At 28.6% G+C, this 14,131-nt stretch overlaps 1 protein-coding gene across 1 annotated transcript; it reads right to left on the bottom strand.

Moving 5' to 3' along the window:
* Positions 1-3,454: 3,454 nt before the first annotated feature.
* LOC126838425 (ATP-binding cassette sub-family D member 3) lies at positions 3,455-12,631 on the bottom strand. Its single transcript, XM_050572829.1, has 12 exons — positions 12,411-12,631; positions 12,100-12,273; positions 11,974-12,013; positions 7,123-7,389; positions 6,933-7,030; positions 6,693-6,873; positions 6,383-6,595; positions 6,159-6,228; positions 6,004-6,098; positions 5,434-5,942; positions 5,043-5,358; positions 3,455-3,825 (listed from the first exon to the last, which is right to left on the bottom strand). The coding sequence occupies exons 2-12, from the start codon at positions 12,225-12,227 to the stop codon at positions 3,748-3,750; spliced, it is 1,995 nt and encodes a 664-aa protein (XP_050428786.1). The 5' UTR covers positions 12,228-12,273; positions 12,411-12,631; the 3' UTR covers positions 3,455-3,747.
* Between the last annotated feature and the right edge of the window lie 1,500 nt (positions 12,632-14,131).

The raw sequence follows: 14,131 nt of genomic DNA on the forward strand, positions 1-14,131 counted from the left end.
AAACTGAGGTTATACTTAACACTTAAGTAATGTGGTAAAGTAATAATAAAATTTGTAAATTATTAATGGGTATAGCTCTCCAGTACTTGATATTTTTAGGGTAAACCGGTAAACGTTATAAATTTTAATTTGTTGTATGCAAAAAAAAGTATGAAGTATAAACAATCTGCCACGAAAGTCGAATTAGTTCTCAGTAAAACGAACTAGTCGATACTGCACTGGACTCTGTCCGCAGTTCTTGGATACAGTCATCAATCATCATATTCATAGTTAAAAAAATTGTTAACTAATAAATTTAATAATCTTCTCATAAAATGAAACAGTCCTCCAAAAAGGTTTTTATAGTTTATTGTTATTGGATAATTATAACTACACTACCTACTATTTATAACTAATACTTACTTATGATTTTTCTCTATAGCTGACTTGAGCCTTTAATAAAATAGGTATGGACATTTGAGTGCATATAAGATCAATGTAGAATAACTTAAATTTAAATAACTATTTTTCTATTATGAATAATTTAATTAAAAAAAAAACTGTAATTTAGTCAACACTATTTTAAATACATGATACTATAAAATGTATTTATGGGAAAGTATGTTGTATGTTGCAGATATAGTTAAATAAATATTACAAGAACATTGTTTGTGTAAAAAGTATCTCTAAAAAATGTTATAAAACCTTATCACGGTATTTTGTAAAAAAAAAGGTCTAAATATTTTATAAGGGGACTGGAGTTAAATTAGATTAGCTATGAATATATCTATATTTGTGTTACTACTTGCTTTTGGGCACGTGTCTTGGATTTAAAACATAAAAAAAATCATGACTATTTAATAACATTATATAGATGCGCGTGTGTTTTTGTCTTAATCTAAATTCCATTTAAGTGCTCTGTTGTAATAATGTCATATTTAATTATACGACTATAATTTGTTTTAAAATGATTGTGGTGTGGATTTTCACAGTCTAGCTAAGTAAAAACGTATACAGTTATAATCACAGATAACATACTTGGAAAGTGGAATTATTATTATGGTCGGCGGCTATAAAAAAAACTTTACTGCCTGAGAGTGATAGGAACAGGCTAGCAATACATTTGCGATTAACCGCTAGTTAGTTATATCGCATTTATATTGTTGTTGATTCGTAAAAATATGCGAATTTCAAATGGGAAATCGCTTGTCCGGGGCCATAGTTTCAATAGTGAAATTTCTATTACCTGCTATAATGAATTTCAAGTTTAAACTAAAAGTAAAAGGTACGTTGTCTTTGGTTAGCCGTTGGAGATGACTAGCGTTTTTATCGATGAGTGTATAATTTACACGATTTATTTATTAACAGCGCTTTAGGTATGTGTATAATTTGCTGCTGTTGTAAGTTTTTACATGACAGACTAAGAAAACAATGAAACTCGACTAATAATAACATAAAATACAACCGTGCCACATATGAAACGAAGCGAAATATGAAAAACAAAACGAATCAAATGTGTATTATAATATCTGAGATGAGTATTTCTACATAATCATCGTGACATGTTTTCAGTGTACGTTTCAAGCATAAGCAAACGTCCGTACACTTGGACACGCATGTGTTAACTGTTGACCGTATAGACAGTAAAACGCAGGATTTTCTATACTTAAACATAATTTGTTCGAGGAAGTGCGGTTAATATTATATAGAATAAAACAAAAACGCTTTGATTTTTTGTAAATAACTCAACTGATATTTGGTATTTCTTTGAAAATAATTACTACAGCTACACGCACTTCCTATGAGCTCCTCACCAACGCAATAGCATAATATGCAAAAACATATACATATGTATTGTAAGCAAACGGATAAAAATAGGTCGACCATAAAATAGCTGTTTTAATTTATTGTTATACATATACTAGATGTCATTATACACATAAATGACATGGTCATGGTAATAAAATTTTGTTTTGCGTTTCTCTTGTAAATTGAAATAAGTTTAAGATTTTATGTAAAATATCCGATGAATAGCTTAAAAGTAAATGTCATTTCCGCAAAACAGAAATAGGCAAATAAAGGTTTTGTGGATAAATCGTAAGTTGTAATGAAAACCGGTTTTCAAAATTGAAATCGGAGCATTGGTTTTTTTCGTACAGGTTATGATGGCTCTCGTAGAATAACCAGTGCAAAATAACGTTTAAGGCGTTTTGAGTAGGCAAGTTTTTATCTTTTTGTTGAGAAGCAAAATCATTATTGACAGTGAGCGGTTTTTAAGGACCTTCATATAGGCAATATTGAAGAAAAAAAGGGGACTACATTTTGAATAATTTTAACATTATTTTGTTGGATTGTTGTGAAATTATTGAATTTTACATTTGTACAAAATCCATTCATTTCCTATGATATTTTTTAAAAAATTACTCATCTAATTTTCAAGATATTTTTAACTTAAAATTACGGCGCTCCATAACTTTTTTTTTAAAAATAGTTCAATTAATTCCAAATTTGTATAGAATATTCTTAAGACATAGTACTACCGATATACGTTGACAACCCAAATATCATAGATCCTATCTACTAGAAGAAGTGGACATTTTTTCTTTATTTCGCTATTTTAGGTGAAGTTTTAGTGTTTTTGGTCTGAAAATTAGACCAAAGGTAGAATGGGGCTATAACATTTATAATTTTCTTAAAAACCTATAGTCAAACTTTTTTTTTTTTAAGGAAAACCCAAAAATAGGGAAAAATACACTACGCAAGTAGCGCCCTCTTAGTTTTGCGTTAAGAGAATACTTAACAGAACATATTTTTTCATCAACAAATCATCTGTGGAGCAATAATAAATAACTAATACACTTGTGTGCAGTAATTATATGTTCAATCATTGTACACCTTAAGTTATAAATTTAATATTAAATTAAATAGGATTCAAAATTAATATTCAAAGTTTTTAGTTAAATTATCTTTTATCTTTTTGTATATTATATTTTGTTATACACACACAAAAATTGATTTTCTGGAGTTTTAATATTATTTTCTACTGTCTCAATAAATTATGATATAAAATTGTGCTTTTGTGCTAACTATATTTTTTCAAATAAATACTTTTAGAAAATTCGTGTTATTCAATATCTGTTTAATGTGTGTTAGTATAAAATATTTTAATAATTTAACATAAGTTAGGGTGGCCAATTTTTCAAAAAAATTTTTTTTTGTACCAGTCAATTACATAATCAAGTCAATTTTTGGGTGTTTTTCTCGATTTTGCAGGGGAAGGGAGGAATTATTTTTGGCCTAGTTAAATAAATTTCAGGTACGATTTCTATCTATACAATTAAATCAGTTGAGCGGCTTAGAATATAGTGTGGGTCTATAAACAAAAAAATAAAAACACATCATTGTTAAAACAATATCACATCAGCTCAGTATCGAAGCTAAAAATAATATTACTAATAACAAAAATCACCATTGATCATACGGTACCTTTTTTTTATTATAATTATTATTTTATATTTATTGAAAAACAAAATTGTCATCAATTTTCAAATTTTCCCGGCTGGTAAAAAAGTGTAATAATAATAATATAATAAAAAAATTCATAAAAACAATAATAATTCAAAATTTCTTAACTTACAACTATATTAATGGTATAGTAAATAAAAACACCAAGACGTACATATAACAACTCAATACAAAGTGTCAGGCAAGAATGAACCACATAATATTATTATAATATGTAAAAATAATGACAATTTAACGATAAATCTAAGAACCAAATTCTTCAGTTGACGAATCGATCTTATTGAATTGGAACGTTCCTCGACCATCCATTTGTAAGTAAAACTAAAACAAAAAAAAAAATTATTTTTATCAATTAAACTGTGTAAAAAGTGGAAATTCAAAGGACAAATAATTGTGACTGTAAAATAGTAATGGTCATACAACACTGTTCATTTTTATATAAAGATTTAAAAAACAATAAAACATTTTCTACTATGCTCTTAATACATTATTGTGATTTGTGTGCAAAATTTTTTGGTTGGAAAATCTGTCAGAGTACAAAAATATCCAAAAAAAAACTAAGTTGTAAATTTATAAAGGACATTGAAAATATAAAAATTATGCTCTAAGCCATAAGTATTAAATATTTTGACAACATAGTATTACGAGGTAAAAAAGTAAAAATTAAAAAAAACAAGATAAAAAAGCATTTCAAAAACATTGTTAAAATAATTCAAAAGTATTGAAAAAGGAGTTGGCACAAATTAACTATCTTTGAATGTATAAAAAGTATAGTATAATTAATTAAACACTTAAAAAATATACATTCAAAGCGTGTAACTGTAATAATTTGTTCTTTAAATCAAGAGGCACTTTGATTTGTATTGTAAAAAACAGTAAATTGTTAAGATGACATTTAGTGTATGTCTTATGACACTGAAGTGACACTTACATTGAAAATATAATACATGGATTATTATTTTTTAACAAAACGAGTGCAGTTATTTAATTGTATGGTTTCAATTTTAAGGTTACTTATGAATATTATGTCAATATTATAGTTTGAGACCTATCTTATAAATTTACATTAGCAGTCCCACAAAAAAAAAATGTAAGTGGTTTTCCCACATACCAGACTAGTCAATTCCGTATAGTGATTATTGTTCCGTATTTTATTGCGATTCCAAGGTCGGAATACAATTATGACTTTGGCTTTGAATTGAGCGACTCAAAAAAACGGAATAGTTAACTAGTCTGGTCCGCCAATCTACTTTTTTGTGGGGCTCTGTTATTAGAATAGAATAAATTCATAATTTTAGGATACGACATTTTTAGCTTTACTGCAAAGCTATAAAGGTTATATTTTATATTAATATAATATGTTTAAAATATCTTACGGGATAATATCAATTAATAGGCAGTTTATAATATGATAAACATAATATAATTTTTAAATTAAAAGTTGTCTTGAGACATTTTTAATAAAGTAATAATAATTTTTGCAGTGTATTTTAAATGTTTTCATAGGGTGTTTTAGTACATGAATATTTGCTACTTACATCATGATGTTTCCATAATGATTTACGATGACTAACGGTAAAAAGAGATATGCCACATTCTCGACAATATTGGTACATGGAACCCTCAACATCCACACTGACGGCACTGGTGCATTCATCTAAAATAGCGAACTGTGGCTTATGGTAAAATAATCTAGCCATTGCAATTCGCTGTTTTTCACCACCGGACAAGATGTCCATCCAGTCGGCCACCGTATCCCAACCCTGATCTCTCTGTAATAAATATGACAGTTGCACCCGTTCCAAGTGCATTGCAAGATCTGCATCAGATTTACCACGCCTCTGCATTTCTTCCCTGCAAGAAATATTTTAAAATGTACTTCATCATAGTATGTGCAAGGTCATAAACAATTTGTTATCATTAACATACTTTGTATGTGGATACGTGACTTGGTCTCTAAGTGTACCCAAAGTCATATACGGCCTTTGTGGAATATAAAACAGTTTTCCTCTAGGGGGTTTTGTTAATGAACCTCCAAACATTGGCCACAGCTCGCCAAGAATTCTAAACAAAGATGACTTTCCACAGCCATTTGGTCCACACACTAAGACATTCATTCCTGATGTTACTTCAAATGATAATTCTTCTATAAGTACGTCCCCATTAGGCGTTACTAATGGTACTTTGTCAAACTTAATTATGTTATCTTTGGTAATAATGCGGCCCGAATTTGGCACTAGACTCTTTTTATTCTGTACTTCACTATCTGTCAACATGGTGCGTGTATATTTGCCCTTGTTGAGATCGTCAAGTACAGTCATTATTTCAGTAACTCGCGCCGTAAATCCTGCTAAGCGTGTCATGTCTCGACCGGCCAATACTAGACGACCGATAGCTTCAGCCAATTTGACCAACATTCGACCCATAGTGTAGTAATTCTAAAATAACAGAAACAAATTATATTAATAATAATAATTGTGAGTGCATATTCGTACATACTCGGAACCGTTCATCCTTTGAAAGTTTTGATAGAGGCGAATTAGAGTCAATGAATGGTAAACTGACGGCATAAAATCCAACAACAGTAGCGATATCTAATTGAACAAACATTTATATGAAATATTTGCAGTAAAAGAATACAAAAACAAACTTACATTTTCCAATTATGTTATCAATTACACCCATGAAAACTTTGAATTCTAAAAATTTTCTTAAATGACTTGTCTGCAAAAATAAAACCCGAGTTTATCATTATGTTTTTTACTGTTAAATATGAAATAGCTTTTTGATAAAAATAAATAAAATTAGGAATAAAATAGCTAATTTTTTTAATTATCAGCTGCACGTATACAGGTAAAAATTACATTGAAGTACTTACTAATTTATTAAATGCACTCAGCATAATAAGTTTTTCTCTATTGTTGCCATTGTAAAAAGCTATTTCTTCCGAATTGGCAATTAGTCTTGAATTAATATATCGATACTCCCCTTCCAATTTTTGCTCTACAACAGTCATCCGTCCAGTTGGTCTACGGAGATATGTGAGAATACTTCCAGATACAACTAAGTAACCCAACATAACAGTAGGTGTCTACATAATAACAAAAAAAATATTAATAATAATTGCAGTAAAAATAATATGACTGTAATGAAGTGTGATTATTGTTTTTGTTAAGAAAACACCTTACTTGGAATCCTAATGTTCTTGTTAGTTTATATACATAAATCACAATATCCAAAAAAGGTTTACAGACATTCGAATAAAGATCAGTGAACATTTCACAAAACTTATCGACGTCGGCTGTAAGAAGTTGATCAGGATTTGATATCCGAGTGTCCAAGTTATTCATTTTGTAATATGTGTAACCTCTAAATAAAATGAATACTGTTATACATTTATAAATATATTTAGAAAGAAAATTGCCAACCTTAAATAATCTTCATACAAATGATGTGTCAGTCTAGTTCTAAGCCTAAGTTTTAATTCTCCAATGCTCCACTTCAAAACATTATTGACTATGGAAATCTACAAATCAAATTATATTATTAGAAATTAATATTCGTAATAGTTTAATTGTTATATCATAATTTTGTATATGATATGGATACAATACTTACAATTGGCATTCCAGCAAAGAAGTACATTAAACGTTTTATAAATAATTGTTTATCGTTATTTACTATGGCCGTTTCAATATTAGTACCATTTTGAATCATCCATATATCACTAAATGATCTGGCAGCTAATGAAACAGCCACAAGAACAAGGAATCCGAATTCGGCCGACATAACCCCAGGAATGGTGATTTTTAGTATTCGACATAACTGCTTAATAAAACGCCAATCGACATGTGCCCTATTGGTATTCTTTGCTGCAGTTGTTTTCTACATAAAATAAAAAATATTTAGAAAAAAAATACACAAGTGTTGTATCGATTTAAAAAATTAATATATATGTATGTATTTTTTAAATACTATGAAAAGACACCATTTATACTGTTCACACATTTTTATTTAGTAGATTTCTACTATAAACAATTAGTCACACGATTTAGAGCCTGCGTCAATTATTTATTTAATAGTACTCATTCAAAACTGTGAATTTGATCAATTATGTTATTTGTATTATGTATTCATATCTGACTTGTATTTTAAATTAATAATATATTATTACTATATTAAAATAACAATACATTTGTAATTATTTAACGAATAAATACAATAACAGGTTACTGTTTCATGCCATTCAAAACCATCAGTATCCTGTATCATTACTTGGACTCCAAGTAATTCAAATCTTGGAGTACAATTATTGTCTTGTAAGTTCATATAGGTCACAAAAAAATTAGACACGTGTACACAGAAATGGAGAGGAAACGAGTTCAGGTAATTAGTACACGATTTTGTAGAATAGAAGACTACGTTATATTTTTACGCCATTCAGTAGTAATCGAGATATATTTAGGTATTTTTAGTTTTCACTATACAACTAAGGCCGGGATGTATAGTTCCCAATATAAGTCGCATTTTACACTTATAACGTATATTAAACACAACCATTGAAAAAAATAAACCGTTATAATACAAATTTTACTTATGCCTAGTATACCGATTATTATCTTTTTATATTAAAAACAAAGTTTACGTTTCATTATTATTATTATTTACGGTCAATGATAAGACAATGAATTATTATAACTAGGTGGTCAAAGCAACCCAACTCAATGTATTTGTAAAAAATTATAGAAGCATAATGCACTTATTAAACCTATAAAAAATCATGGTTGTATATTGTAATTGGCAAAACGAAGGTCAACCTTCGTTTTGTCAAAAACACACTTTAATAGATACGTTCAATCGGAGTCCTAATTGGAAAATAAAAATGATTATAACATGCTAAAACAACTGAAGAAACCGACGTCCAAAGTACTTTCACCGCTCAAGTCAACCTTTAATTAACAGCTACCAACCCACTGCCAATATCACTATTTATTAATTAACATTTTTTATAGAAAAACACGATATTCAAGATTGGTATTACAAAAATCAGCAGCACACTGTACAATAATCGAGTATTACAGTCACTGTCAAACATTCGACACGAATCTTTAGTTTGAAAGAAACTAGTTAGTGGAAAACGCAGTTAGGCTGTAAAATAATTGTTGAACTTTTCAAACAGTGTTTAAACGAAAAAAAAAAAACCATATTTTCAGAGGATTACACGATTGGTTAATTTAATAGAATTATATAAAGGTATATATCTTATAAATGTACAAAAATGAAAATAGATCGAGGAAACATATAAAGAATTTTCTCAGAGTTTAAGAAGAAATAATGACTTTTTCAGTCCTTTAACCGATTGATCTAACGACGAGATAAGCAATACGACTTCCTCAGCCTCTCATGAGATAATATGACGTTTCCCCCGTTTTTATACTTGAAGAGTGGAAGTGTCAAACGTTCCAAGTGCCAAAGTATAAAAATTGTACTTTATAATTTGATTTGTATTTTATTCATTACCGGAAACAATTTTGTAAATTTTTCAAGTAAATAATAGTTATTTATAAAAAAAAAACAATCATATTTAAAACTCAAAAATATGTTAAGTGTATCCGGTAATGAATAAAATACAAATCAAATTATAAAGTTCAATTTTTATACTTTGGCACTTGGAACGTTTGATATTTTCACTCTTCATTTTTTTTTATAATAATTTTAATCGGAAATTCAGGTATTAATAAACCAGTTTCATTAATGATATAAAACGTAATTATTCACTATTATCGGAAAGCGTATTAATCAAGTAATAATTAGGTGAAAGAGTAGGTAATTTAATAACGAATTCATCACAATTGGTAAAATTAATTTCGTATCCACGTGAATTTAGCTTTATGAACTCTAGATGAACAATATTGCTCTCTTAAGAATTCATAAAGCTAATTTCTTATACTATAATAACAGCCGAAATCATAATAGTTGTTTAGTATGACCCTGAGAAGCGAGACGCGGTAACAACATGTACTTAAATTGGTACAACAGAAAAAAACATGGTTAATGATACATGCCTAATATTGTTCGTGTAGAAATAAATATACATGCACTTAATAATGATGACAAAAATTCATGACGTTGTTAGTGACGGAATACATAGACATTCCAAAGAACAAGAAATTCGGGATTGCGTTTAACGTTAAAAATTATATTTTTACTTAGCTTATTCCCGTGGCTATTCGTAACAATCATTATAACATTCAAAATTCAAATTAACAATAACGAGTTGTATAATTAATGTGTTATTCGTAGATTTTTTATTATATTTAATTTAAAAATTCTTCTAACAGACGTTTGATATTTAAATTTAAAATTCCTTTAGCATGTATGATGTAATTATGAAGTGTACAACATTTATTGTTGAATCCTTAGTAAAGTTTGTAACCATCTTATTTTATCTACCAAGTACCATCGAAAAGCAAGATGTTTTTTTTTTAGTAACTTACAAAGGCGCAAATAGCCTAAAATTGTTTAGGTGTCTTCGTGATATCACATTAAAAATGTTAATTTCCAGGCGGTGAGGGATGAAAGAATTTTGGGAATTAGATCAAGCGGAGAAAATGGATAGGACTTGTTTAAAAATTATTAATTTAATGGATAAAATGGTAGACAGTGGAGACAGTGGCAGGTGGATTCAGTAAGGTTTATTAGGTAGGTAAGTAAAAATTTAACTTATTTAAGAGTAATAACTGACTGTAGAGCATTTATTTCAACAAGAATCCGTTGGTCTTCTTAATGTTATACAATTCAGTATAACAAAATATTTTAGATACTTGTTATTAACAGAATTCTTATGTTTTCATACAGTTATGAATATTGACTTAAGAGCACACCACAAAACTATATTATCGATGAACTCATTTGTATGTTTTACAGGGTGTACTGAGATTGATTGTCATATAGTGTTATGCTGCGTGTAATGAATAATTCAAATATTCAAAAATTGTTAACTTAACTCGAACACTTGGGTTTTTAGATTTTTCCTACTAAATAAACATAGTTGTTAATAATTTAATAACTTGTCAACTTGGTTCATTTAAAAACGGTTTTCTATGCATACTAAGGCCGCTAGCATACACAACAATCTATTGGATGTTGGTACCCAATAATATCGTTATTGGTATGCACAAATTCAACTACTAGCCATCAATCCGACTGCTACACCGATATTGGTACGAAATTTGTATTGGATCAGCGTTCATGTGCAACAAGTTCATAAAAATCAATGCATATGTAATGCACCCAGCTCTGACACCAATTCTAACATCCCATAGTATTATCGTGTGTGCAAGCGGCCAAGTTCTTTTCACATTCTTTTGTTAAATAAATAATAAAATTAAGATAACAAACAAATAGGTTTCCAATGACATGCAATTTTTTATAAACATTTTGCAAAAGTTAAAATTTAAAAAAATTTAAACTATGTAGAGATAAATAAAATTAAAAAAAAATTTCTGTCTATTGTAAAGGCTATGATCATTGGTCACATATAGACCAAATATGAATTTAGCTACACTCATTTTAGGAATTGTGAACACGTATTCAAAAATGGTTTAATAATGTTTATTTGTTTTAAAAATAAAACTTTTGATTTGTGATGAGACAAATATGAAATACTATTAGTCAAAATATTAATGTAAAATTGCAATTCATTGGTATAAGGACTTTAATTAAAATTGAAAATATGCATATAATATAGTCATAAAAATATTATTCGTGTAACCTTAGTTAATTCATTCTTCAATGCATATAATAATTTTAATGAGCCAAGTCATGGTGAATACTATTAACATTTGACTTATTGTTGGTTACACATAATTACTATTTAAAAATGTAAATGCCCTAGGAAAATAAAAAATTGTTGTAGGATAAAAAATAATATCTAGACTCTAGAGTATTTTTTAGTCTATCGAGAACCAGTCACAACATCGACCAACTATTATTATTAATCTACGACTAACCACAAAATAGAAGATTATGTATAACGAATACTAGTTAACAATCTGAATTACTAAATAGAAATCAACAATATAAATATTATTTCAAATACTGAATGTATTATGAATCGCATCACTGTTGACATACGAGTAGTGCTGCTATAGGATATAAAATAATATTACAAGAAAACAATATCATTCCTTACTATTAAAAAATATATTTGGTATAAAAAATCTAAATACTTATTATAACATTGGTTTTCGTATAATGGAGTGATGAAAATAAAATGTTTTTAAAATGGTACTTTATTAAAATAATTTTGGTAGGAATTAGAAGAAATTTTTTTAACTTTACTTTTTAATGCAATAATGATTTCTTTTTGTTGAAAACTTGGCTAATTAAAAAATGTATTTCAATTATTTTTTTTAATATCTATTCAAGCTTAATACCTAGTGTAATTAATCAAAAACAATATCTTACATCGACTATAAGGTATTTGATATCACTCTGAGGTGTTGTCCTGTTAAACAAATAAAAAACAAATTTAAATAAATGCAATCAAACAGCGATAATTAATGAAAATTGCGATTTTTTGTTTTTACATACCTTCGGTTAGACGGTCTTCCGGTGGCTGCATATTTCTTTAGTAGATAAACAAGTATAGGAACTCCGGCAACAGCACCACCGATCAATGCATTTTTCTGAGACACGTATTTGCTTAGTGTCGGAGCCATAGCATATACGTGTATTTATTCGTGCAGCACTGACAGTCACAGTTTTCTATGAGCAAACGCCATTAAAACAATTATTGATTGAAACAGGAATTTTTTTTTATTTTTGATTAATTTTGAGCTGAGTATTGCATAAAAAAAAATTACACAACAATACAACTATAGCAACTTTAAACGCGCACTTACACGGAGATTTGAGTAGAATGTGAGCAACAGTGACCCATAATTACGACGACGGTGGCTTAGTCGGTTTGCTTCATTCAAACGTGACGAGTAGAAAACACGTTAAGCGAGTTTCCACCTCTCACCGGTTTGGTAAAAAAAAAAACTGCAGCTTAAGTAGGTAGGTAGCCTAATCAATTATTACTCATACATGAAATAATTAGCTATTCGAGTACCTGTATAGCAGCTGCTGCTACATTGGCCCGCAGTGATTTCAGGCAAGACGTTGATTGCTGTTATCATAATGCGATAACAGAGCGCGGCCGCCATGGAAGAGAGAAATAACGTGTACGGATCTGATCAGCAGCAGCAGCAGCTGCTCTAACCACAGAATAAATGGAATTCATTTGATCTGTGCTTTAACAGCCTAGGTCTGAGTTGACTGTAAACACAAAAATACATTCGAGAGTGTAGAATTGCCTATATTACTTGATCTCGTTGGGATAACAGCTTTTTTTTTGTTTTGTTAAGCGTTCTACCTATTCCTGTAAACCAATTATAGGCTATAGCCGATTATACTTGACGTTGGGTTGTTCGATATTTACTCCTATTTCATGACTAAAAAAAAAATTACCCAACTATTTAAAGTTTTGCAATAAAAAAAAAATGCACACCTATCAACACGATTATTTTTGTATCAAAAGAATCGTACACGTGAAATTAAATTTACACAGCTCACCTAGTTGTATACACGTATTTTTTTTGTGTTTTTGATTTGTATACGTTTAAATAATTATTGTACTCTAGGCTTTTTTCTATGGAATGACATCGTCTTTATCTATAACCAGAATGAGTGTAATAATTAAAATGGCATTAAAGTAATAAGTGAAAATGTCATAACTTTATTCACTTAATCTTTAATTAACTATATCTTATGCGAATCCCGAGAGTACTATAGGTGCTCATGGCCTTTAGTTACAAATAATAATTTTTCAATATTAGTTGGCTACATGAATTTATTTTAAAAATATAAGTTTTAAATTAACTATTTAGTAATTCATTCGAAGATGTTAGCTTTTTTTTTGCTGTCGGTAACTATGTTTGATTGATTGATTCAAATTGTTCTCTGGTTATAACTTCTAATAATGTAATATACTTATTTAGATACATATTTCTAACGAGGATTAAATCCAAATTTAAATATTTGGAGTCCACTTATAATATGCTACATTAAAATTTAAATAATGTAGTATAACATGTTCGGCAATGAACTGAGAACCTGTCCCGGACAGCGAATTTGTTAAGAAACCTTCATTGTATGATGCAACTGTCGAGTTTTTATTACATGCAGTGGGAAAAAAAATTCTGGAATTTATTCTGTTTTGGTATTTTTCTAAATTTGTATTGTATAGCCTGAGAATTAGTTTATTAAGTTTTTTTAATTGACTTTGTAATTACACATTATAACACACTATATTACGTAAGAAAAAAAAATACAATACATTTAATATTTAAATAAAGAAGCTAGCACAGTTTATTAAGTTGTTTGAAAGTTTTTAGTACTTCTAGCACGAACCTAATCTTGATTAACTTGGGATTTTTCTTCCTTTAAATTCGTCTTAAATTATTTAACTATTTAATTAATGAGAACAAAATCATAGTACAAACAAAACATGACATTTTTAAAAAGACAAGATTTTTCTTTTATTTACATAGTATTTTCTAGTATTCAATTTGATTGTATT

Source organism: Adelges cooleyi, unplaced genomic scaffold (assembly GCF_023614345.1).
Source record: "Adelges cooleyi isolate 19-005CV unplaced genomic scaffold, UGA_ACOO_1.1 ACOO_flye_CR_arks_rails_tigmint_CR_PRNA_30, whole genome shotgun sequence".
Classification (NCBI taxonomy): Eukaryota; Metazoa; Arthropoda; class Insecta; order Hemiptera; family Adelgidae; genus Adelges; species Adelges cooleyi.

What these genes read in the sequence shown, in the direction of transcription:
- LOC126838425 (XM_050572829.1), bottom strand. Translation starts at nt 12,227, where the DNA reads ATGGCTCCGACACTAAGCAAATACGTGTCTCAGAAAAATGCATTGATC. An exon ending in TCAAATACCTTATAGTCGAT is followed by an intron (nt 7,390 to 11,973) that starts GTAAGATATTGT and finishes TATTTTATGTAG; the next exon opens with AAAACAACTGCAGCAAAGAA. An exon ending in TGATAACATAATTGGAAAAT is followed by an intron (nt 6,099 to 6,158) that starts GTAAGTTTGTTT and finishes TTGTTCAATTAG; the next exon opens with ATATCGCTACTGTTGTTGGA.